This window comes from Poecilia reticulata, chromosome 8 (assembly GCF_904066995.2).
Source record: "Poecilia reticulata chromosome 8, P_reticulata-male-v2, whole genome shotgun sequence".
Lineage (NCBI taxonomy): Eukaryota > Metazoa > Chordata > Actinopteri > Cyprinodontiformes > Poeciliidae > Poecilia > Poecilia reticulata.
Genome location: NC_088837.1, coordinates 16,211,967 through 16,235,376, shown reverse-complemented (window position 1 = coordinate 16,235,376; position 23,410 = coordinate 16,211,967). Strand labels below are relative to the sequence as shown.

Below are 23,410 nucleotides of genomic sequence, written 5' to 3'. Positions count from 1 at the left end.
AAGTTCAGAACAAAAAGATCCCAGTGGTGTTTCGTAAACACTCTATGACTTGCAGCGTTTGTACATGAAATATTATATTGGAACCGGAGAAGCCGCCTAATAACGGTGGATAAATTACACACATTGTCCCAAATGACCCAGTGAACATAAATCAGACATATGGCCCAACGGAAAACTTTTTGCCAATTACATAAAAACATTATTTTATAGTACAAATCAAATTCATAAAATCAAAATAAATAATTGCTGTGTATTAATCAGTCTCTACTTGGTCATAGGTGTGGGAGGCGGTCACTAAATCGACAATTTGACAAGATAATGCTACATTCACAACTGTAGGAATTTTGCATTCGGTGTACTTGCAATGGAATTGAAATTATTATCCGGTATGTGGCTATTTCCTTGGGTTAAGCTATGACTCTTTCTATGTGCTATATGTATGTCATGTTAAGGATAACTTCGCACAGTATTTGCATACCACCCAATATCTTCGAGATTGTGAAAAACACGCCATTCGGGTCCGGTCCGTGAATGCAACACGCTGCTGTCAAGCATCGGAGAACGAAGGTGTGTTTAGTTTGTAGGTTTCGGGAGCGCAACCTCATTCCTGCGGTGGCGTTTTTGTCGCTCGCTGTGAGCTCGAGCCTGCTTTTTCTACCTGTTCATTCACTCGTTTTTTTTTCCCTTTTTCTTTTTTTTTTTTTTTACTCGGATAAACGCTTGTGCGATAAAAACCGTTTATGGTCCTGGCTGAAGATTTCACCATGTCTCGCACTGACGAGGTTCATCGCTTGACGGAAAATGTTTATAAGGTAAGGCTGAACTAATGAACAAAGTTTGGAGATACACATTGTGCTTATTTGTTTGGCCATTCAAAATGCGTAGAAGTGCACTGGTAATTTTCTTAACATCTACCAAGAAAAGCGCAAAAGCTGAGTTGGTTGCAATATTCCAAATTCACAGTCTTTAAAGGACAAAAAAAAAAAAAAAAGTCATTTTCGTGACGTCCAGCCGTGTTTCTCAGGTTAATTAGGGCGACACCTTTCAGCCAAAACTGTTCACGAACCTGCAAAATCAGGGTCACCGTCTCATTACATGAAGGCCTGTTGAATTAGTCCGCCTCTGTGCTCATGACGGTTTAGGTTCGGTTAGGCTATTCCCTGTAAACCGGTGGATTTATACAAGCCTAGTTCTTTGAAATGGGAACAGTCTGCATTCCAGAGGACTGTGTTTGGCAGGGAGGGTTGAGTCTCTGTTGCAACAAGTAAACATTTGTTCTCTTCCTCTCAAACCTGATTTTCATACAAAGACCTGTGTGGACTTGATGGCCGCCACCGTTTAATTCTAAAATGCAGGAATGAGGTTAAAAAGTTGTGATTGTATTTGACTTGAGAGGATAAAAGTCCTATCAAGTAGGTTAATTTATCTGATGTATGTTATCTGATCTTTGAACCAGCATGAAATGACACCTGATGAGTAGTTGCATAAACGGCTGATACAGTCTTGTTTTATTTATATATATATATATATATATATATATATAAACACACACATAGTCTTGGCTCCAACCAAGTCTGGTTCTTGATTCAAGTCCTGTATCTTTAATTTTTAATTTTTATTTTTTTTTAAGATGTCCAAACTTTATTCCAGTCCTATTGGCTGAATCTATCATTTCAGACAAATTATTTTTGCTGTAAAGTTAATTTATTCCAGTAATTTAGCTTACTATGAAACGCATTATGCAGATTAATTACACACTGACATTTTCAAGCCTTTAGTTTTGTTAATTATGATAATTTCTCCTTACTGCTTGTGAAAACAGGACAGTTGTGGACTAGGAATTTACGTCAGATGAATAACAAAACAATTTTAAGAAATATGGGCTTAGTGAAATGTATGTTCAATACCTGCATAGAGGTTATTTTCTAAAGGTACTAACGATTCCATCAAAACAGATATCACATTTTTTAAAAATATGGCTCTACATCCTTCCTTGTCTTCAATTTTTCTGTTTTTGCTGCACATTTAAAACCTGACCCATTAAACAAAAATGGCTGAAACGTATGGTAAAAGGTTGGCATTGAAACTGATGACTCTGGAAACTTTGATTAGCGTACAGTCTTCCAGAGTTGGAAGGATTATTCCTTTACTTGTAGTGATGTGGGTTTATCAAGGAATATAGGTCTTCCTCTTAGGGTCAGTTGAGGTTTTGTGTAAATTTTGTTCATTCAAGTGCAAACACAGCAGTGAACCTTTGTCACTGGGGAGGAGGCACCCCGTCAGAGCTCTGACAGGCAGGAACTCTGAGGGGCAGCGGAGTGGTAAGGCAGTCCCTCTCCTACTCTGGGGATCTGACCCAGTGGCAAATAACACCCAAGCAAGATTTTTTTTTCAGTTTAAAACCATAAAATAGTGAGATTAAATAAAAAAAATATATATTTTCATAATTTTTTCTGCTTGTTAAATGTATTTAACTTTTTAAAATATTTTTTTAATCATTATTTAGTTCACTGATGCGGGAAGTAAACGGGTAAAGAGGGAATCCTAGATATAATCAGTGATACAAATAGTTGAAGAAAACTGGCCGGTACCCTAAGATTAATGTTTAAAAAATATGTCTCTTTTTTCTTTTTCTTTTTTTTGGTGTTGCCAAAACTGGAAATCTAAACTATGCAAAACAGAAATGTAAATATTTGAGATACATTAGTCAATTAGTCATAGATCAGAAATTGATTTGGGATTGTGTTCAGCAGGTCAAATACTGAAAAAATCAGATTCAACATATTTACTGCATGCATCGTAACTAAGAACTGCCACCAGATGTGTTTAATAAAAATGTGTCTACTTCACCTTGTTTTTTTTTTTTTGTTTTGTTTGTTTAGTAGTAAACCACTCTGTATAATTCTATAAAGTCTTTGGAGGAAAAATTTATTTGGAAGTATGTATTGGGTATTGTGAGTAAATAATGCATTATTTGATATATTAATTCCATTCATAATTTTGCATTTTGGGGTATGTCTTAAAAAAATCCTAGTTTGTGAGGGAAATCTTTTGAGCCTCTTCTTCCAATGATGTGATCAACACAAAGTGGAGAAGCAAAACCTGAATAAAGGCTTCATTATTGCATTTCTTTCATTGCAAATCAAAGATGACAAAAGTCAATTGAAAAAGTTAAGTTAGGTTTCTCACTAAAATGAAAGAGCAATACAATTAGTTTAGTACATCACCATAATTTCAAAACGGTTTAATCCAATGTGAAAAAATTTCAGAAGGCAATTTCAAGCAGAATTATATACTTTTTTTATTTTCAAAAAGTTATTTTTTGATTTATAGATCATATTAAATGTTGGTGAACATGTATCCTGAGCCTCATAAGGCACTTTAGGTTGATAATTATTCAATGTTTATTGATTAGAATGTTTTCTAAGTCAGTCCCTAATTTTTATTAAATCAGTCAGTCACAGTGGAAAACCGCTGATTTTGTGAAGAAGTAATGATTAGTTCTGCAACTCTGCTTTCTTGCAGTTTCTCTGCCATGTAGGCATTCTGGGTATGTCTAATTTTTCATTCTATAGTATGCAAGCAAAGATCTCTTGAGGAAGGAGAGTTGTTAAAACATGCGGTGACTGTGAAGCAGTTGCAGCAAGCAGCTGGCAAGATACTCAGTAATCGCCAGGGTAATGAGGGGGGTAAATGCTGATGTGTCTTATCTTAGCCCGATTTACTGTGTGTGTGTTTAGTAGGATGAGACTAGGGAATTTGAATCTCCCTGCAAGCGTTGCGCTTTCGGTAAAGGCACCGGGCACACCTAAGCTTTCTGAGATGATCTTGATCAGCAAGGGAGTTGGCACGGGAAACCCAGCAATTTTTGCATGATCCTTTGTTTACTTGAGTTCCCCTCCTTCCTGTAGGCAGGCAGCCCCAGACATGGCGGTTTGCATCTAGTTATCCCCATGCTGACTTGGTGAGACGGATACTTAGGACTGACACTCTGTTGGTGTGTCTGCACTACTGTCATCTCCGCCAGCTGGTCATGTCTGTATAGGGTTGCGCTTCAGGTCAAGCCTCTTATGAAGCGGACGGATGAAGTCTGAGCGATGACCTGGCTTGCTTAAAGTGAGCAAACGGATTAATTAAAGCAGAAGCTCAGGAAGAAGAATAGGGCTGAGTGTGGGTTCATAAACTTTTATTAAGGTGAGCAAAATGGAAGGCTACACTGAGGCAAAGTGACCCAACACACCCTGTAGAGGAATTTTTTTTCTTGTATTTACTCGGTGTTTGTCAGAAGAAACATTGTTTTCTAACCCCGACACATGCAGTGCAGGTTTTAAACACACCCTCAGCAGGTGAGGCAATAGAAGCGTGTGACTCACTTCTAGCAACCCTCGGGACAACTCACATTTTCCCATGCATTGCCACACCCTGATTGTCAACACAACCTGGAAAACAGTGGATAGTTTTGTCAAATATCTATGAATGTTTTAATCTCTTTTGCCTTGTATGAGCAAATGGTGGTGTGAGGGTTTGTAAGATATTTTCTTGCCACACTTTGGACTCTCTAAGACCAGCTGAGGATTGCCTAAACACCAAAGCCTACCTGAGTATTGTTGCTAATCATATCCATCCCTTCATGACCAACTTCATACGTCTGCTTCCAGCAGAATAATATTGTCACAAGGTTCAGCTTGTCTCAGCTGGGTTCTTGATCAAGGCAATGAGTTTGCTTTACTCCAGTAGCCTCCACAGTTACCAGAATCTGAATCCAGTAAGAACCCTTTTAGATGTGGTGGAATCATCATGAATGTGCAGCCAACATTTTGTAGAACCTGAGTAATGCCGTTACTTTGACGTCAATAAGGGTCCAAAATCTTAGGAATGTTTCCACCACCTTTCTTAACCTGTCATGAAGAATTAAGGGAGTTTTGTAGCCAAGAGGGGTTCCAACACTGTACCCACAAGGTGCTACTAATGAAGTGAACAGTGACTGTATTATGTAATAGTTTGGGTCTTGATTGCAACATTGTCGTGAGTTTCACTATTGTCGCATCAGCTGTACTTTGTTGATAAGAGAAATGCATCGAAACAGGCGGTCTCTTAGCAACAATGTGCTATTATTCTTGTGCGTTTCTGTCCTGTCAAAGAACTCTTTGTTTTTGAAGGGGTGCAGGGGAGCCACCACTTGATCTTTTACAAACACGCATATCTTCATTTGAAGAGATTTCACGAGGATGCTAAAATTTCTCATGAAAGCTCCCAAATGCGTCTGACATAAACATCGCTGGTCTGTTGTATAAATACAGCGCTGATCCTGTGGACTCTCATGAAGAAGTTGTTTGGAGTCGCTTGTATGAAGACGTAACCCAGAGCTTCATTTGCCTTTCTTTTTGCTCTGGCAGAGTATGGTCACATCAGACACTGCTTGTTTAATAAGACAAGATTTAAAAGAGTCTGAAGCGACTCAAGCTCCATAACATCTGCTTCCAGAATATAGTGCTTCAACAAGTTGATGCTTGCTGAAGCCTGGGGCTTTGAGATGATTGCATTATCCACTGCAGGAGGCTTCATAATCTTCATTGCTTGTGGAAGAGCAGATTTTGTTCTGTGCCTTTGACTGCGATGCAGAGAGGACTATTGCTCTACACACCCACCTTCTCTGCACGTCTGGGGGCGGATGGTTTAGAGACATTTCTCTTTTTCTTTTACTCAGCGTTGCTTTTTCAAGGGCAGAGACTGGCAGTACTAACTGTGTACAGGCTGCAAAGAAGCCTCATAACCGTCACGATGCATGCAGTTGATACGAAGTCACGTTGTGAATGTGGCTGCTGTCTGAAATGACACTTTAACAAACATGAATGTTGCTGTGCTTGAAAAAGAAAAATAACACTTTTATGTGGGTGGGAGAAAAAAGATAGAGAGGGGGAAAATAGATGGAGACAGTCCAGATCCTTGTTGAAGTCCCTAATTACTGAAGAGGGAGAAACTATAATTATAGACCGAAAGGGGAACAGAGACGGAAAATTCTAGTAAGTACTGTGTAAGTGCAGTGGACAATGGCCTTTCATGGAAGGGGTCATAAACTGAACGTCAACATGCCTGTGGCAACTGTGTCCATGTCTGAGACAGAGGCTGCCACTTTGGGCAACACTGACCACACTATTTTACACGCATTTTGCAAGTGGAGTAAGCAACAAAAGCCTTGCTACTCTCCACAAATGAGGTAATTCTGCATGCATACCCACACAAACACTATGGCATTTAAAAAAAATTTAAACTACATTTCAATAGTAGTTTCAATTTAAATGTAGACTTACACGCTGACAAAGAATTAAAAACCTGCAAAAAAGATGGTTGTTGGGGATTAAATCAACCTCATGCTATCTTAAAGTGTACTGAACACTTGGTTAAAAAGACTGATCTTCAAGAAGCCTAGCCTGAACGACCCTCATGTTTTTATAGTTAATTTTTGCTAAATGTTAGAAACGTTTTCTGTCCACCTTGCATTGTGATAAAATAAAAGTATTACAAGGACTTAACAAAGACCATCCATAGTTAACAGAAACCTTTTTTCTAAAAACTTTGAAATTGCCATGCTAAATAAAATATGCTGATATCTTTTGTCTTGCCTGTGAAATAATTAAAACTTATAGTCATCAATTATGAACCACATTTTTTTCTTTGATGTTTAAAAACGATGGTCAGGTTGGTCAATTTTGAGAGAATTACAAAGAGATCCAGTGATCTCTACAGAATAGACTTTTTATTTTTCTGGATAAAGAACTAAAGCTCTAAAGTAAGTATGGATCTTGGTTGCTATAGATACCAGCCTCTCTGTATTAGGTTAGCTGAGTGATGCTAAGGTGTTTTTTGGGGTCACTCTGTCTTTGGAAGGCAGTAAAAAAAGTAAATGGCAGGTCTTATGGGTAAATAATTTGTTGTGCAGTAGCATCAAGAGGTGAAGAGGTGAAGAAGGAACAATAGAAATAAATTTTAAGGCAACTTGATTTTTCCTCAACCTGAAGCCTGTGAGACTATTGGGGCCAAGCACACTTATAAAGTTTAATGTTTTGTCAAATTGTGACTGAATCAGCTAAAATTGTACCTTTTAGCTTTTTCCACAGTGATAAAAGGAAAAGGGCTGAAAGTTTTAGGGGTATTTTGAGTGAGGTAGTTTTAACACGACAGTTTTGCTTATCCATAGAAATCATGACTACTGATCATGATTACACACTAGGAGCGATTTATAGATGGAGCTACCCATCTGCAGTTAAATAAACCAAAGATAGTCAAAAATGATAAATCGGCATATTCTTCCTGGTCATGAGGTAAGAGATGATTACATAAACTGCATTTCTACAGTCTAAAAACTAGTGTGTAAGGTGCTAATTAATTTGCCAGAGAAAGAGAATATTGGATGTTTTTCAAGAAATTATTAAAAAAATATTTTGATGTAGTTCTTTGTTTTGCAACATTGGGGTTTTCTTTTTTATTGCACACAGTCATTCTAGACTCAACTGATGTAAAAGCAGTATCTTAATTCTATTTATGTTCAAATTAGAACAACTAGTGTAATTTCTGAAAGATCTGCAAGTATAAAGTAGCATAATTTCTAAATCTTCTTCTGTATAAACAGCATTAATAAACTATTAATTTATAAATACTAGTCATGGGCTGGTATGGAATTCTCACCATATGACAAACCTGACAAAAATATCACTGATTCACGACGTTACAGAACCTAAACAAAAAATAACAAGAAGCATGAAGTGATTTCTTCTATCCATAACAGCTAAGATTTTATATCTGTTTGTAATAATAAACAAATTAAAACATAAATTTAAGTCACAGTTTTCAAGTGAACATTCCCATTATACAATTTTTGGCATGTTGTTGGTACAGTAACATAAGTATGCATAACTAATTATACCTAGTTAAAAATTAAACAAAATACAGATTAATTGTATGCTTAGTGGGGTGTGTGGTAGCTAGCTGCTTAACAGCTGTTTGCAACTATTGACAAGTCATGCCACGTGTAGCTTGCCAACTGTGGTTTAAAAAACTGTTTCCTCAAAGGCCACTCAATAAATACTCTAAGAACAGAAACTGGACCTCGCTCTGGGGGCAACAGGAATACAAATAATTTGGTTCCTGAAGCCTAGATTTGGGAGTTCTTGCAACTTGTACTTGACACAACACATCGTCATCTGGGAAGAATTGTTTCCCAGTGTGGTGTCTGTGAACACTTTGTGATTGGTCTGAAATTTGAAGTGGAGATGGTTACTGCACTCCCAGCAGTTTTTATGAACTACGAATTGTCCTGGCCTAAAAGAAGACTGTCCTCGTCCTGGCCATCTTGAGTGACAGAACAAATTTCTGTTCTTATGAAGGACGTTAAAGCTGTTAGAGTGCTGTGCCATTCCCTTGTTGCAACACCATGATCATTTGTGTTTTTCATGACCCTGCTGTACAGATTTACAGTTCACATTTTAAATAAACTAGAGAAGAGTGGAAGACTTATTTCAGCCAGCTGGTAAAGTGCAGCAACAAGTTGGGCATGGCTGCATGACTATTTGTCACACCGGGTTTTTCTCTGGCTTAGCAGTTGCTTAATAAAAGGGAAGAAGGAATGAATTTGGGACACATGAATTTGATGATTCTTGAAGCCCAGATAACAACCACAGTAGACAACTTATGAACATCCACCAGTCTATTGACGTGACTTTGTTTCACAATCCTCTCAATTCTGAAGTTATCAATTTTTCTTGTGCAGCTTTTACCGCTACACTCAACTTTCCATGAACATGCCTGGACACAGCAATGACCTTTGGTGGTTTGTGCTCACTGTCAGGTGTGTCTGATGGACAACTGTCAAGTCAGCAGTCTTTCACAAGATTTTGCTGGCCATAACATCCAATTTTTACATGTATATTTAAAATTGGTTTCATCTTTCAATCAAATTTCCTGAGAAGTTGAATTCTATAGATCATAATAAAATGATCAGAAACATGCTTCAAATGTTTTACTGAGTGTAATGAATATTGCATGCAGTAAAACTCAGTGAGTTGCTGATATGAATGAACATGGTGGCATTTTGTCATTTCTTGATGTGCATAGATATAGGTGTAAGGTAATAAGACTAAAGATTTCCCCCTTTAAAGATCTGAAAGTCTTTGGTCTGCCGTATGCGTGGCTGTCTGCGTTTGACATGACTAATTTGTCACACAGTAAAAGATTCTGTAGTTTTCCACAACAAAATGAAAACGCGCATGATTCTGAAGGGATGTCTTCTCTGTTCACAGCGTTAAAATGTGGTCCCTTGACAGAATTTGTTGAAGAAGCAAAGTATTCACATGATGTTTGCTTTCAGATCAAACACGGTGCATAGTCCACTTTGGTGTGAAAAAAACTGCAAACTTTGTGTGTGCTTTAGTCGGGATAAATGTGAGTACCTAAAACCATTCGGAGTAATCGGAAGTTTGTAAACAGACATATTGTTCACCACATTCCTTCTACCCTCTCTCGTTAATAATTGATTTAAAATTCCAATATATAGCTGAAAGACCTTCCTGTAAATCTTGGACCGTTGGATTGGCTGCCTCAGCGATCTACTCGTATATAAAGGGAAAACTCAGAGCAGCAACTTGTCTATTTTTGAGCCGGTCCTGAAATTAAATTATCCTTTCTCAGGCAAAATGCAATAAAGAATGCAGCCATTCCAAACTGTGTTCCAGCTTTCCAATATGGTAACAAGTCTGGCGTTATCAGTTGTGACAGCGAGGGGAAAACTATTTGTGATCAGCTGGTATCGGCCATAGCACCAAATTAATTCCCTTGGGTGAAGAAAGAGATGGAGATAAATAACTGTAAAGATTGGCACAGGGAAGCCTCTAGCAAAGTCCAAATATACTCTAAACATATTTCCTGCTTTTCTTCACGGCAGCTTGTTAAAATAGCATGAATATTAACTATATTTTAGCCACTCAGTTCATTTTTAAGTTATTAAATAACTTGCCTGCAAAAGATATCCAAGCTTGATGTTTGTGCATGCTGAAATAAGTGGAAATGTTCATTTGGCATTTCATATTGTTGTTCTTTTCTTAATAGAAGTAGCTGGATTATTAGGAAATCAATTATCTAAATCGTGAAAGAATTCCAAGCTCCAAGGAAGCTGGGAAAAAGAAGAAAGAAAAAAAAACAATCTGTACCCCATTCTGGTTGTAAACAACATATTTAAACTTGATACCAATCAGCAAGGGAGTCTTAATTCACTGAGTGCTTCTGTGTGGTTTTCTGTGGTTCATCTGATCAGCTGAACTTCACTTGTGGCAGATAAATGTTCTGTGTGATCACCTGCTTCCTGTCTTTCAATATGCCTTTCCTTTTCTAAATAGTTTCTGTGATGAACTTTCCAGATGTTGCTGGTCAGGTTTTCTTTTTTTTAAACTTTACACCCCCACTGCCCCCGCTCCCCTTTCCCACCACACTCTTATCAGTTTCAAGTCAGCCGTTCTGCCTCCTGAAGGACACTAACGCCCGTTTAATCCAATCACAGTGTCATGCAGCAATTAGTTCATATCCTGTTCAGACATCTGAGACAATTAGATTATTCAAGACTAAATTACCACATTGTTACTTGCACTCTGTGGGTTCAGAGAGAATGATTTTCAGGCATTATAACCATGAATTCTTTTTGGTTTTCTTGATTTCTGTGGTAATTTAGAAAATATTTACATTTTCCTCTTTAACTTGAGGAATCTTTTTGTGTTTGATGCAAGATTTTAAATGCCTGTCCGGCTTTCCCGAGGTTGTAATAATTGTATTAAACATTTTAGTTCTCTAAAGTATTAATTAGGCACACTTAAGTTGGGTTGCTATTGCTTTTTTTAGTAAATAATTTGAGCTTAGCCCTACCCTTTATAATTGTTCTTTTCCTCATTATCTGTCAAGGCTATCTATATAACTTGTTGAAGTAAGAAATGTACCTGCATTTTCTTAGATTTTGGTAGGATTACATTTCCAAGCTGTTTGAGTTATCACAAACCAGTATAGTATTTTCCTGTAGGCTTCTCAACAGTTTTTTTTTTTGGAAACCTGCAATGTTGTGTATTCACTTATCACAAGCTTACAAATCTGTGACATCATCTAGGGTTTCCCAAATTGTTTAAGGGCTTAGTAATCTAATTAATGTATGCCCATTTTTGACTTTGAAGAAGGTAACAAAGGAAAAAAAAATCTCTCATTATTCAGATATTTAGAAAATTAAGATAACTTAGTTAAGCCTAACAGACCTAAGACGGTAAAAGTTTAGGTTGACGTAATGTAAATCAATCTTTTTATTTTGTATCTAAATACTAGTTTATAACTGTATATCACCCTACAGAGTTTGGTAGACTCCATCATCAAAATTGTCGTTATGTGACTGTTTTATTGGAGGTGTTTACTCCTGGATTCAGTTGCTCGGGCAACACAAGGTTTTCCCTCAAACCGTCTTGCCAAATGGTAAGACACAGCAGCCCTGACATGTCTGATCTTGACTCAATGCACTTTGCCAAGAAGGCTGACTAGGTCACTTGGAAATGCAGCTCTTCCTTTCAAGGCGTATTCTAATTTTTCATTTATTTTCCATCTCTAAAAATGATCTGTATGTTTGTGAATCTGCATGACATTGTCTTTCTTTACATTCTCTGTAAATTACCTCATTAGCCTCAGCTGCCTTTTTTTTTTTTACCTTTCACTGCATGACAGGTCTCTGCAGTCTGACAAACATATTAAGTCAGGAGTGTTTTCTTCACCTGATCAGGGGGGTTTTTCAGGCCCTGCAGGCAGGGTTGTGGTGCAAAAAAAACAAAAAAAGGAGCGAGGGAAGGGCACAACTGAACAGATGATGTGATCTGGGCTTGTTTGAGTGTGTGAGTGCCTCTGGTTTTAATCAGCTGGTGTTACTTTCAAATTGCCCCCTTAGCATGTCATTATATTTGTGTGTGTGTGAAGGTGTAAATGTGTGACAGGGGAGAGCAGAAAGACTGAGCAGAGAGGAGTGATTGCTCCACAGACTGAATTTGTCATTGACTTAAGATGTTTTGGCCTTGTTTCAGCTGCTTCTTACAAATTAATTTAGTTTGAATGTGAGGGTAAAATTGCTTCATCCCTAACGTTTTCATGTATCTACAGCTTTTCTAGTTGAAATGTCTTTCTTTCTTTTTTTTTTTTCTTTTACGTCTCAGCACTGAGACAATCATTTGATTAATTTTGCAGAACACATTTCTTTGCCCTCTTTCAATTGTCTGCTTTAATTTTTGACCTTAGTTCTAATAAGTGAATTTCATCCTCGGGAATGATGGAGGATGCCATAATTATTCTTTTTTTTTCTTTTCTTTTTAAACTGACAGATGATACAAAAGGACGTGGAAGTGGATATACTCCACATTATTTCTTAATTTTTCCCACTTCCTTTCCTCTTTCCACCATGTCATACAACCTCAAGTGTCTCCTGGCCCCATTTTCCCAATTAGCTTCTACAATTAGGGTAACAATGTAGTACAGGAGAACTGGGATGACAAATTTAGCAACAATGACAGGAAATGAAGACTGATTGCCTCCTTGTCCTTTCTCTACTGCATGGCATGTGAAAACGCATCGTAATTTTGTCTCTTATATAATACTTTTTTATCTGTGAGCCATCGTGTAATTGTATGATTAGGCTTGTCCTGTAGTTGCATTTATTAGTGCTTTATTTTTGTTCCCTGGTTGTGGATCAGGAAGCCTGTTTGCAGTTTGCACAAGAAAGGCAGCTAGGCTTGTGTCAGCTACCTTTAACCTGTTCAGTGGGAGAGAGTGCTGTAATGATGGCTCACTGGGACTTGCGTTTTTATGTAATCCTCCCACCCATTTAAAACATCATTCTATTATATAGTTTTTTATTAATGTAGGTGCTTAAATAAGTGTGCATTTGTGTTGCACATGCGCTGTTTTGTCTCTTCCTACTCATTGAGTTTGTTTGAAAAGGAAAAAAAACAATCCTATTAAGTTTTTTTTTAAGGGATGCCTTTTTCTTTTTGTGATCAGTTTTACTATTTATACAAGCACATTTAACCACTGAGTTGGAGTTCTCCGATTGTTTCAGAATATCCCCAATAGAGGAGTGAGGACGTGTGTTGCTCAAATGCAAGTTGTTTCATAGTGATCTTTGCAATCAACACTGACATTTTATAATTATAATTGGTACATTACAAATGTTTGGATTTCTAACTTCTTACCAAAGTAAAAGATGACTTGATTTCATCTGCTAATATTTTGTGATCAAGAGTGGAAGTGTGCCTGCACGGTACGAAAACATGCAAATCCTGCAATGACGATGTAACTTTCAATAAATAAATAACTTTACTGTCTCAATGTTATGCTTTTGTTTGAAAAGTAGACACCAGGCAGGAATTTATTAAACTACTGAGCAAAAACATGAATGTGTTACTTCTACCTGAACCACATTGTTTTAATGACTGTGTTTTATCAGGCGACAACTACTAAAAATAAAAAATGGGTTGTATTTCACATTTTGCCAGATTATCCTCAAATCTTTTTTTTTTTCATATTTTACTGGCATAGAGAGCCTGGATGCATAGTACTTACATAAATAGTGTTGGAGTTATGGCACTTATATGGAATATTAATATTGCACATATTGATATAGTGATAATAAATGGGACGTATGTGGAGTCCTAACTTTTAGTTTTTTTATAATCCATTTTTTAAATTGAAATACACCACCTTTTAAAATTATTTTTTTATTGCTTTCATCAAGAGTTTTGGTATGTGCTTACGTTTTTGCAGATTATTTGTTTTTGCAAATTTTGTTTTAAAAAATGCATAGTCTGTTCAAGTTTGATGTAGTTCTTATCCTCTGTAAGGACTGTCAAAATTTGCCCTTTTCACTGGTGTCACAAACATAATGAAAGCTGAACAGGTAACAAATGTTTTTTTTGTTTTTTTTTTCATAGTATACAGTTATCCAGCTCAGATTTTATTAAATCTAAGTTCTTTAGACTTTGAATCACAGATGCTCAAATGCAATTAGGCCACTTAAAGCAAACTCACAATAGCAAAAGACCTAAAAACAAAACAGAAAAAAAACATGATATGAAACATTAAAATATTAATTTAGTGCAGAAATGGTTGTTCTAATTGTGGCACTGCTTTTACAGAAAAAATGCTGGTTTTCCTGTTAAAGATGTCCCAAACAGGATGTTTCATCAACATTAACTCGTCTACCAGTGATGTTCAAAATGCTCAAGTTTCTGTTTGCCAGTTTTCTTGGCAGCCACAGATGTTTTGTCCCCGCAGGAGTTTCTGCAGAAGAGCTTTTGGTTTCTAAGCATGTCTGATTGATATGTGCAGCTACCGCTTTAAGTAAATCTACATATTGACGATACCAAAATATGTTTTTATTCAGAGCCATTTGCTGAAATGCTAGGGAAACTTTAGCTTTAGCTAAATTTACTTTCTAATATGGTGTGGATTACTCATTTGTCTTGTAGCACATCTCAGAGCTGTTTCAGTTATTCACTTTTGGACAAAATTAAGTCTCCAGCACCCTTCCCCCACATCTTCCCCACTCAGCTCTTCCAGACAGGCGGCAGCAGCAATTAGCTAACAGTTGGTGGAACTGAGAGTCTGCTGAGGTTATCATATAAATTAATAGAAATCCTTAGAAAGGTTGTAAACAGCATAATGAGAAGCACTGTTATGATGACGTGATGAAGGCAGAGTCTCTGTCTTTAAGAGCAGGAGCTTCTTAAAGAGACAGAAATCAATTTCAAGGTATCAAATTGTTAAGATATATACAACATTTTTTGTAACTGAAGGTGACGTGGTTACTTGATTATCCTTCCAGTCCATTTTTTTTTTTCAGTTTCAGTTACTACTTATTCATTTCTTTGCCTCTTTTGGTCATTGTCTTTCCCTTTCTGTGAACCAGTTTAATCTGCTTGTGTTGTCCAGACCTTCGATTTGAGCACAATCGGGTCCTGCATAACAGAAGTTACTGTTGGCAGTTTACTGTTAATGAAAGCTGTTGAGTTGTTAAAGTGTGAGTCATTGATATTTATTTTGTAGGTGGGTTATGCAGCACTCAGGCCACCTGAACTGCAGCTCTCTACAGTACAGTGGGCATACACAGAAACATGTGGTTTGATCAATCTCTTGCCTCTCATTAAAAACAACATACACGAAAAACAAAGGAACAAACAAAGTGCTGAAGCTAACTGAGGAAGGAGGATGAGCTTATGGGGTTGTTTCAGGTTGTCAATGACGACGCATTGCATATTCTTTTGCCATTGTCTGGATTCAGGGCAAGAAGTAGATGATTAAGCTTTCTCCCACAGTATTGATGGTTTGTGTTGGTGCTGCAGCACTATTGTGGTTGTCTTTCTGTCCTCGGGTTATTCTTGAGTGTTTGACTAGGGACCAACTAATTGGAAGAAGTCCTGGAGGAGCGAAGGAGAGAGGAGAAGTAGATGAGAGGCAGAGGAAACTTTTGCGGTGAGAGTCAGGTATTCTCCTTTCTCGGGGATCAAGACTGTCTTCTTTTGCAGTTGAGTTTATCTGCAGCGATGCAGTGTACCACTCCTGCTTTAAATAGGTTTTATTTATTGCTAATTGCAATCACATCAAGAAACGCTGATGAGTCAACACATTGAACACCTCAGAAAAAATATGTTGATCCTGCTTCACCAAAACAACACACTATGCTACATGATACCCAATTTAAGGTGCTGTACTTATTTTCTTTGCAGTTGCATTTTAATTTCATAGTTGAGAGTTCAAGAATAGAAAAATGACAAAGGGTGTGGATACCATTACAGAGCCCTGTACACTTGACTCTCAGACTCTAGCACAGCTTGTATGTCCTTGTGAATAGGCATGGAATGGAATAATGCTTTGATGTATAACCACAAACATGCATTGTGATTTTAAATTGTATTTCATGTATATGGTAATACAGGCATTATTATCATTGCTGTTAAAATAACATTAAATATGTTATTTTACAATAAAATTACAACATATTTACCTGTAGATTTTGATTTCATGTAGAACTGATAAAGATGTGTTGGCTTTTAAACTGCATGACCATTATCAGCCATTTTAAGTTCTCATGCCAATGATTTTATGCGTCTATGGTTCTAAACTTAAGGTTGAAAACCTGTTGGTCTCATGCACTGAAGAAGGCCATGTTTCATACTTTTTATGGAGTTTAAACAATTTAAGGTGTCTCAAAGACAAAAACGGGAGTACATGAAGATTACATTTAAATTTAAAAGGTAAATGCATTAAAACCATAAGTTTATGTTTCAAGTACAAACCTGAAATGTCTGTTTCAGCCAGAACACAGAAGAAGCATTAGACTGTAATCTGGCGAATTTGTTTCATGTTTTTTAATTGCTTATTTTAATAGCTTTACACAATGGTGTCAGACCCTAACAAAAACCTACATTGAAACTCAGCAAAAGAAGATAACTAGTTAGTGAACAATTTTTCTTATTTTATATACTTGTAAATAATACCAAGAGCCATGGGGAAGTGATGTTTGCAAGTTATTTTGAACAGAATCTTCTTCAGGCATTTCATCAGCAAATACTAAAGTGAGTGATGGGCGGCACCCTCTGGTATCTAAGCTGTAACAAATATTTTTGAGTAGCAAATTTCCAATTTTTTAGAAAATATCGGGACTATTCCCCTCACTCACTCTTAAGTACATAGTTGTTAGGAAGATTACCCTCACCCACTAAAACACATTTGCCTGACAGCATGCAGCTGTAGTTGGATGAGGAGAGTCTTACTTGATACTATGTTAAACTCGAGAAACCCCAATTTTTTGCTTTTAAAAGGAATTTTAAATCCTGAAGAAAAGTTATTTGAAATGTTTGAGGACTTGACAGTGTTTGAAACCATAGCATACTTTCAAGTTGGAAATTGCTTTTTAATTTGCAGCCTGTAAACATCCAGCTTTTTGTGGTTTAAATGCTTTTATTCTTTGTGAAACTGATTTTTGTGGGCTTGAAGGAAGGAGGCTAGTGAAAGAAACAAAGCGAGTAGAGCGAGGCAAACGTCCTCTGTGCTCTTGACCCTGTTGTAGTGATAAGTGAGGCTTTCATCCTCCAACAATGTGGTGTTTTTCTTTTTTTCTTTCAGACCATCATGGAGCAGTTCAACCCCTGCTTACGGAACTTTGTTGCCATGGGGAAGAACTATGAGAAGGCCCTCGCCAGTGAGTCCTTTCTTTTCCTTCATTCATTTTTTTTCTGTGCTTCACTGCAGGTTTAGGCACTCAGCCAAGACAGCACTAGCATTCTCTCTTCGTGTACTTATACTTCATCTACCTGTCTTCATGTTTTTCATGAAAGCTAGATTATCTTTGTCCTGTGGCCAGGCCTTATAATGAGTTGCACTACGCTCTACCACTTGTTGTATCCTTTAATTTGGAAGGGGAAAAAAGTACAAAATGCTAAAGAAAGGACAGCTCTCTGTTAGCAGCCAGATTTGTGCCAATAGACTTTCCACAATGGTCTTTTGTCTTTTGAGATCTTTGATTTGTACTTGGATTACAGTGCTGCAAGAGTTTTCCCTCTAAACACCCCTGAACCTTAACACAACCCCGGCCCTCACGAGTTAAACTGGCCAAAGCATTAGAGATTTTCCTCCATCCCCAGGCCAGCATTCCTATTCCCTTACACGTACAATAAATAATCCTGACCGTGATGTGCCATGGGAACAGACTGGTAGGGGTTCGCTGAGCCATTAAAGACCCACTTTGCAGAATTGATTCAACCCAAGGGACTTAGCAGCTCTGGGAGGACACATTTCTATCCATATGGTGCAATCTCTGAAATTATTCAACACTGCCAATGCCAAGAGTTTCATTTGTAGGCTTTCAAGATCTGAAGGTGGGTGTATTCTACAGTTTTTTTTTTATTTACAACCGACAGGAAGTCAACTAATTACATAGTTCTTAACAAGTTTAAAAAACACATTAAACTGTGCACAAAAGCATATACTCAAATATATATTCAAGTGACCAGACAAGGATGGCCCGTGTCCTGACTGAAATGTTGTTTACAGTTCTTTAGAGTGAAGGTTTAGTGATGGGTCTTTGAAACAAGCTCTTTTCATACTGTCTGGTAATCCCATCTGTCCATCTGTTGTTTTGGACCCCTCACCACGCTTTTTGCTGGTGCTGTTAATGTAGGTCCAAGCTCTGTGTGAAGCCTTTCTTTTAATTGTACACTTGATATTCCACATTCTTCAGGTGTTGAGGCATCAGCAAGATGGTCTGTTGCTAGGAAATCTGTTTTAACTCTGTGGCATGCAAGGGTATATCTCCATAAGCTGTCATGCATTCATACGTATACACATTCCACAACAAGGCAAGCCCAGGAACTGTGTGGCTTTAAAAAATAACCTTGTGCAACAAAGGTGGAAGCAGACATGCCGTCCTCTACAGCTGGTCCAGCTGTAACTGGTACCAACATTAGCATATGTCCATCAGCTTGGAAGACTTCTTCTGTGGTGGAGTGTCTACATCTGTCTGTTAGAATTAGCCTGTCCCTGTCATTCTATTGTTGTAAATGTGCCTTACACCTGACAGCTGTTTCCAGGCTTAGGTCCAATCTGTCAACTGCACTGCTGCTGAATTCACCTTCCTAAGCAGCAGTCATTATTTCCCAGAGATTGGAGAAGCCCCTTTGGGCAGCTGGACAGAAACTTGCATCCGCCCTGCACGACCTTTTGGGCAGTACACGGACATTTTCAACAAGTGGATTCGACTGGTTATTGTTCTTTGGAACCTTGCTGGTTGTTTATTTAGTCCTGCAAAAAATATAATAACTTTATTTGTGTAAAATCTTGAACAAAAGTTGAGCAGTATTTGCTCAATATTTGCTGGAGGCAGATGAATTGACTTGCCCAAGGACACGGTGACTGCGATGGACTGACCAGCAACCAATCGGTTTCAGAACAAACTTCTACCAGCATTGCCACTGTTACAAGCTGAAGCAGAAAACACAGAATCAGAATTAAGTGCTGTTGGCTTCCTTCTTGAGCTTTCATCTGGGAATTACACAAGATCCATCTCAACAAGTTGCAATTGCATGTCAGAAAAACAGTGGGATTTACTGCTCAGTGACCAAGCTACTTACTACTAGCTAATATGAATATTTTGTAGCTTTTTGCACTTTTAGACACTGCTGAGACATTTTCACTCAAAATGTTTGTAAAATCCTGTGCTTCTATATGATTTGATAAAACACAAATCAGAAGTGGGGATAAATTATTTTCAGAACACATCTGTGTCTAACTCTTATATGGGATGCAGGCATATTGAATTTTGAAGACATAGCTAATGAGAAAACTAATCCAAAACTGACTTTGCCATCTGTACATTTCAAAATATTATGCTTTTTTTAAAAATCAATTTTGAAATTTCAATAGCTTATCTGTAGCTTTGTTACCTATTTTAAATTGCCTTTCAGCATGGTGATATCAGTATTTCTTGATGTAATAATTGTAATATATTTGATAAGCACTGTATTATGGTCCTAGAGTTCTCTCTAACTTTAATCAGTACCAGAGAGGAAAATCATTTTTCATACATAACTCCCTTCAATCTAGCATATTGATTTGAGTGGAGGGCAAACCCGTACACTCACATCTTCACCATCCTCAGCTGGAATCTTTGTAAGGAACTCTATGTGCTGTAATTCATTCTTCAATCAGTGGTCTCCCACAAGTAAGGGTGTCTGCCTGTTAACAAAAGAGATGAAACGAAAAGGAAGACATAAAAATGCCAGGTAACAGCATGTGGTTAACAGTCACTATTGCTGCTTCCTTAATAGAGCTATAATGTTTTCTTAGAGCCATTATTGATTTCTTTGTTACCCGCTGCTCTCACATTGAAATGAGCCTCAGTAGGAAAAATGCTTGGCTTGATTTTTGGCTTGCAATGATTGATTAATATTTGATTTTTGACTGAGACTAGCCAAATAAATTTACTACAATCTAGCTTTTTTTATTAATCTTTTCAAGATTGACTTCTTTAAGTTCACTCAAAATTTAGCAAAAGAGCTCATGCTGTGGGTCTTTTTGACAGACACGTGGAGAATCTGTTCATTTACAAATCCACATAGTATATTCAAGTTATTTTGAAACACAATTGCATAGTTCAGTCTTCAACTGCCATTTTGTATAGTCCCATTATTTGATTTTGGGAGCTCCTCGGAATTGGGTTTAATCAGAGGTCATATTTCATATATCAACAGTGGAACTGGGTCTAGTATGAAATCTGAAATTAAGGTTATCTCTTTAACTTATCAAAATGCCTAACTACCAAGAAAAAGGAAAAAAAAAATCTTTGCTAATGTATCCACTTAGTAAATCTATTTGTAAAATAATTTGAACCAACTATACTGTATATACTTCTTCAAATGTCAATTGTTTTTTTTTTGGAAACCTTTAAACTAACTGCTAATTTACTCTTTGTGTCTTCAGATGTGACATTTGCTGCAAAAGGTTACTTTGATGCCCTGGTACGAATGGGTGAGCTGGCCAGTGAGAGTCAAGGATCCAAAGATTTGGGTAAGTAACGAAGATCGTTTAGATGAACTCAGTTTTTGTTGGCACTTTGTCTTACTCTCTGTGCTAGTCTTGCTTGCATCAGCGTTGCCTCTTTATAAACCTGCATCAATGTACATTGTTGTTTGCTTTCTGTTTGTGATGGCATTCAAAATAAAATATCAGTAGAATGAAGGAAGTCTTTTTTTCTTAACTAGAATTTCTCCAGAATTGTTTCTGTTCTTAACCTGTTTATGCTTTGATCCTCTACCAATCAAAGAGCTAACCAGAAAATCAAATTTCTAACAACAATGAGTAAGGTGTGGGTTCAACGTGATTTTATGTTCATAAGTGGAGACAATATGTTTTAGTCTAAGATAATGTTTCATGTAAAGCAAAGTAAATTTGTAGTTGAAAATTGCTTCTCAGTGACATAGATGCATGAGGAAATTGTCATTTTGTTTGTAGGGAGGCATTCACCTGCCAAACTCGACACCAGACCCACGTCAGACTAATTTGACAGAGCTCTGTTCAAAGTGTTGTGTTATTTGACATGATGGTTGCGACTTCTTATGCAGAAATGCGCTCGCACAGCAATGTTATTTTCTTCAACAAGTCCATATCCATTGTCTAGTTACTTTTGAGGAATGTTTTTCTGATGTGGTCAGAATCTTTTGAAATTGCCATGATTCTTCACAAAATAACTACAAAAACTGTTGAATGGCTAAAAGGTTTTGGTTAGAAATTGCAAGGTCTTTGTCCACTGAGGAAGCTGTCTGCAGAAAAGTGTGGTGTGTTTCTGTAGCCATTTTGTAAAAGCAAAATAAAGGATACAGGAAGGGAGCGGAGACCCTGGTGGGAGAGGTCATGTTATATACTGTAGAGAGAAGTGTTCTGATCTAAAATACTTGGTGTGGCTAGTAAAATTTAACCAACATATTTGACCATTTTCACTTTGATCATACTGCAACGCCAGACGCGATTCATGTTTCATGTACAGTCATGTTGGTTAGAATAGATTTGTTTCACCTAAATGAAATTGCTTGAAAGTATTTCATTTAACCATATTATCTTTTTCTATTATATAAGGTGCTTGATCTGAAACTTTTAAGTTTGACAAAAAAGGTAGAAATTGTATTGTGGTGAACGCAGTACTTGTTCACAGCAGTGTACAACATGGCAGTTAGATATCTATGTCTATGTTCTAGAAATCGTCACGTCATTTTAAAAGTAACGCCTCACCCTCTCATATGAGTATCTTTCTAGCTGATTAGTGACTCTGTATTGGCATTCATTGTCCTCAGCACATAGGAAATCAGCTCAGGTTAAAGAGATTCCCTTTGCACCGATTGTTCTTTTAACTGCTTGATCTGCTTAGAGGTAGCTGTTGATTTGACGGGGCCTTTGTTTCAGTGGAGCCGAGTTTCACTTTGGGTTTCTTCCCGCCCAGCCACCAGGGACTGACATGAAAGTGCTTGCAGAATGTTTTATTCAGTGTGTGACCCAATCTCACTGTCTTGCAGCATCTGTGAGGATTTCTGTTGTTTTGAATATAAGGGGCCTGATTTTTCAATTCAAAAGTCTGCAACTCAGTTACTGTGCATGTTAAGTATTCAGATGCAAGGGTTTACTTGGTAACACAGCAGCTGTTTATATTACATTGTGAAGAACATTATTAGCACAGGAAGCAAAACACATTCTTTTAAAACAAACTTGCATTACATATGATTTATCATGCATTTGATTCAAATCAAACTTTGATTAGCTTCACATATTGCATTGAGAAATAAATCTTGGATAATCTTGACCAGGAATCGTGGGAGGCTGCCAACTGGCCTGGTAGTCAGGATAAGATTTTTTTTTTAGAAACTTAATTCTGTTTCTTGAATGCGTTGAAGATTTATTTTCCTTCTTTACAATATGCAATTCAACTGCACCTATTGTCACATTTTTTTCTGAAAAGTGTGCTTTATTACACCTGTTTCCCAAAAGTTTGCGTGCTATAATTGTTCAAAAAGGGCTGAGTCTGAGGCAGCACTTTGGTTTTTGTTAGACGCTTACTAAATTAGCCACAAGCCATATGTTACTCAAATCCATCTAGCAACCCATTACAAACATCAAGGTATTGGTTTCTTTAGGAGAATCTCATGTCTCATAGACTGCAGTTTGGGGGGGAAAAAAAGAAAAATAGAAGCTCTGAGGTTTGTGGTTTGCCCCTTTTCATCACTTGTACAATGCACTGCCTAAAGCCAACAGTTCTCTACACGGTAGACTGTGTCCCAGGGGGAAAAGTTGGTATTTTATTTTCCAGTCAGTAGCGTAGGACCTTTTGTAGCCTCCACCCAGAGGTCAGCTGCATCATCATGACCTCCTGTTGGGATAAAGCTCAGTTTCCTGTTTGACTGACAGGAGGGTAAAGAGAGATTCCCAGATTAGAGGAAAATATCAAGATTGGCTCATCACACCACAACTAACAAAACTGACATTTCAAACTTGAGAATGAATCCAAAACGTACATGTCCTGAAAGAGGATACATTAAGGTTGTTTTAGCTATCACTTTTTTCTTTACCATGTGAGTATATTCAGGTTTTACAGATGTACCATGAACCTAAATGAATTCACCTCCATAATTACCCATATTGTCTATGTTTAGCTTCATCATTCACATCATTATTGCATGACAGATTGCTTAAAGTAAACATCCCTTGCGTCACATTTATACATGTTCACAAATAAAGCTGCATGTAAAATATTGTACCCTTGTCGCACCTATTTTTAAAAGCTTGTTAATGCCACAGCAGCTCTGTAAGA

General features: G+C 37.3%; 1 protein-coding gene across 5 annotated transcripts in view; it reads left to right on the top strand.

Moving 5' to 3' along the window:
• Positions 1-51: 51 nt before the first annotated feature.
• LOC103468820 (BAR/IMD domain-containing adapter protein 2-like) overlaps positions 52-23,410 on the top strand; it is a 60,195-nt gene continuing 36,836 nt past the window's right edge. For 4 of the 5 annotated variants that reach the window (XR_014088659.1, XR_014088661.1, XM_008416164.3 and 1 more), the window contains exons 1-3: positions 574-812; positions 17,185-17,260; positions 20,536-20,622. Coding sequence is in view for 2 of the 5 variants with exons in the window: in XM_008416164.3 (XP_008414386.2) it covers positions 741-812; positions 17,185-17,260; positions 20,536-20,622 (235 nt within the window). In the remaining 3 variants the exon portion in view is untranslated. The other variant, XR_014088660.1, reaches the window with a different exon arrangement.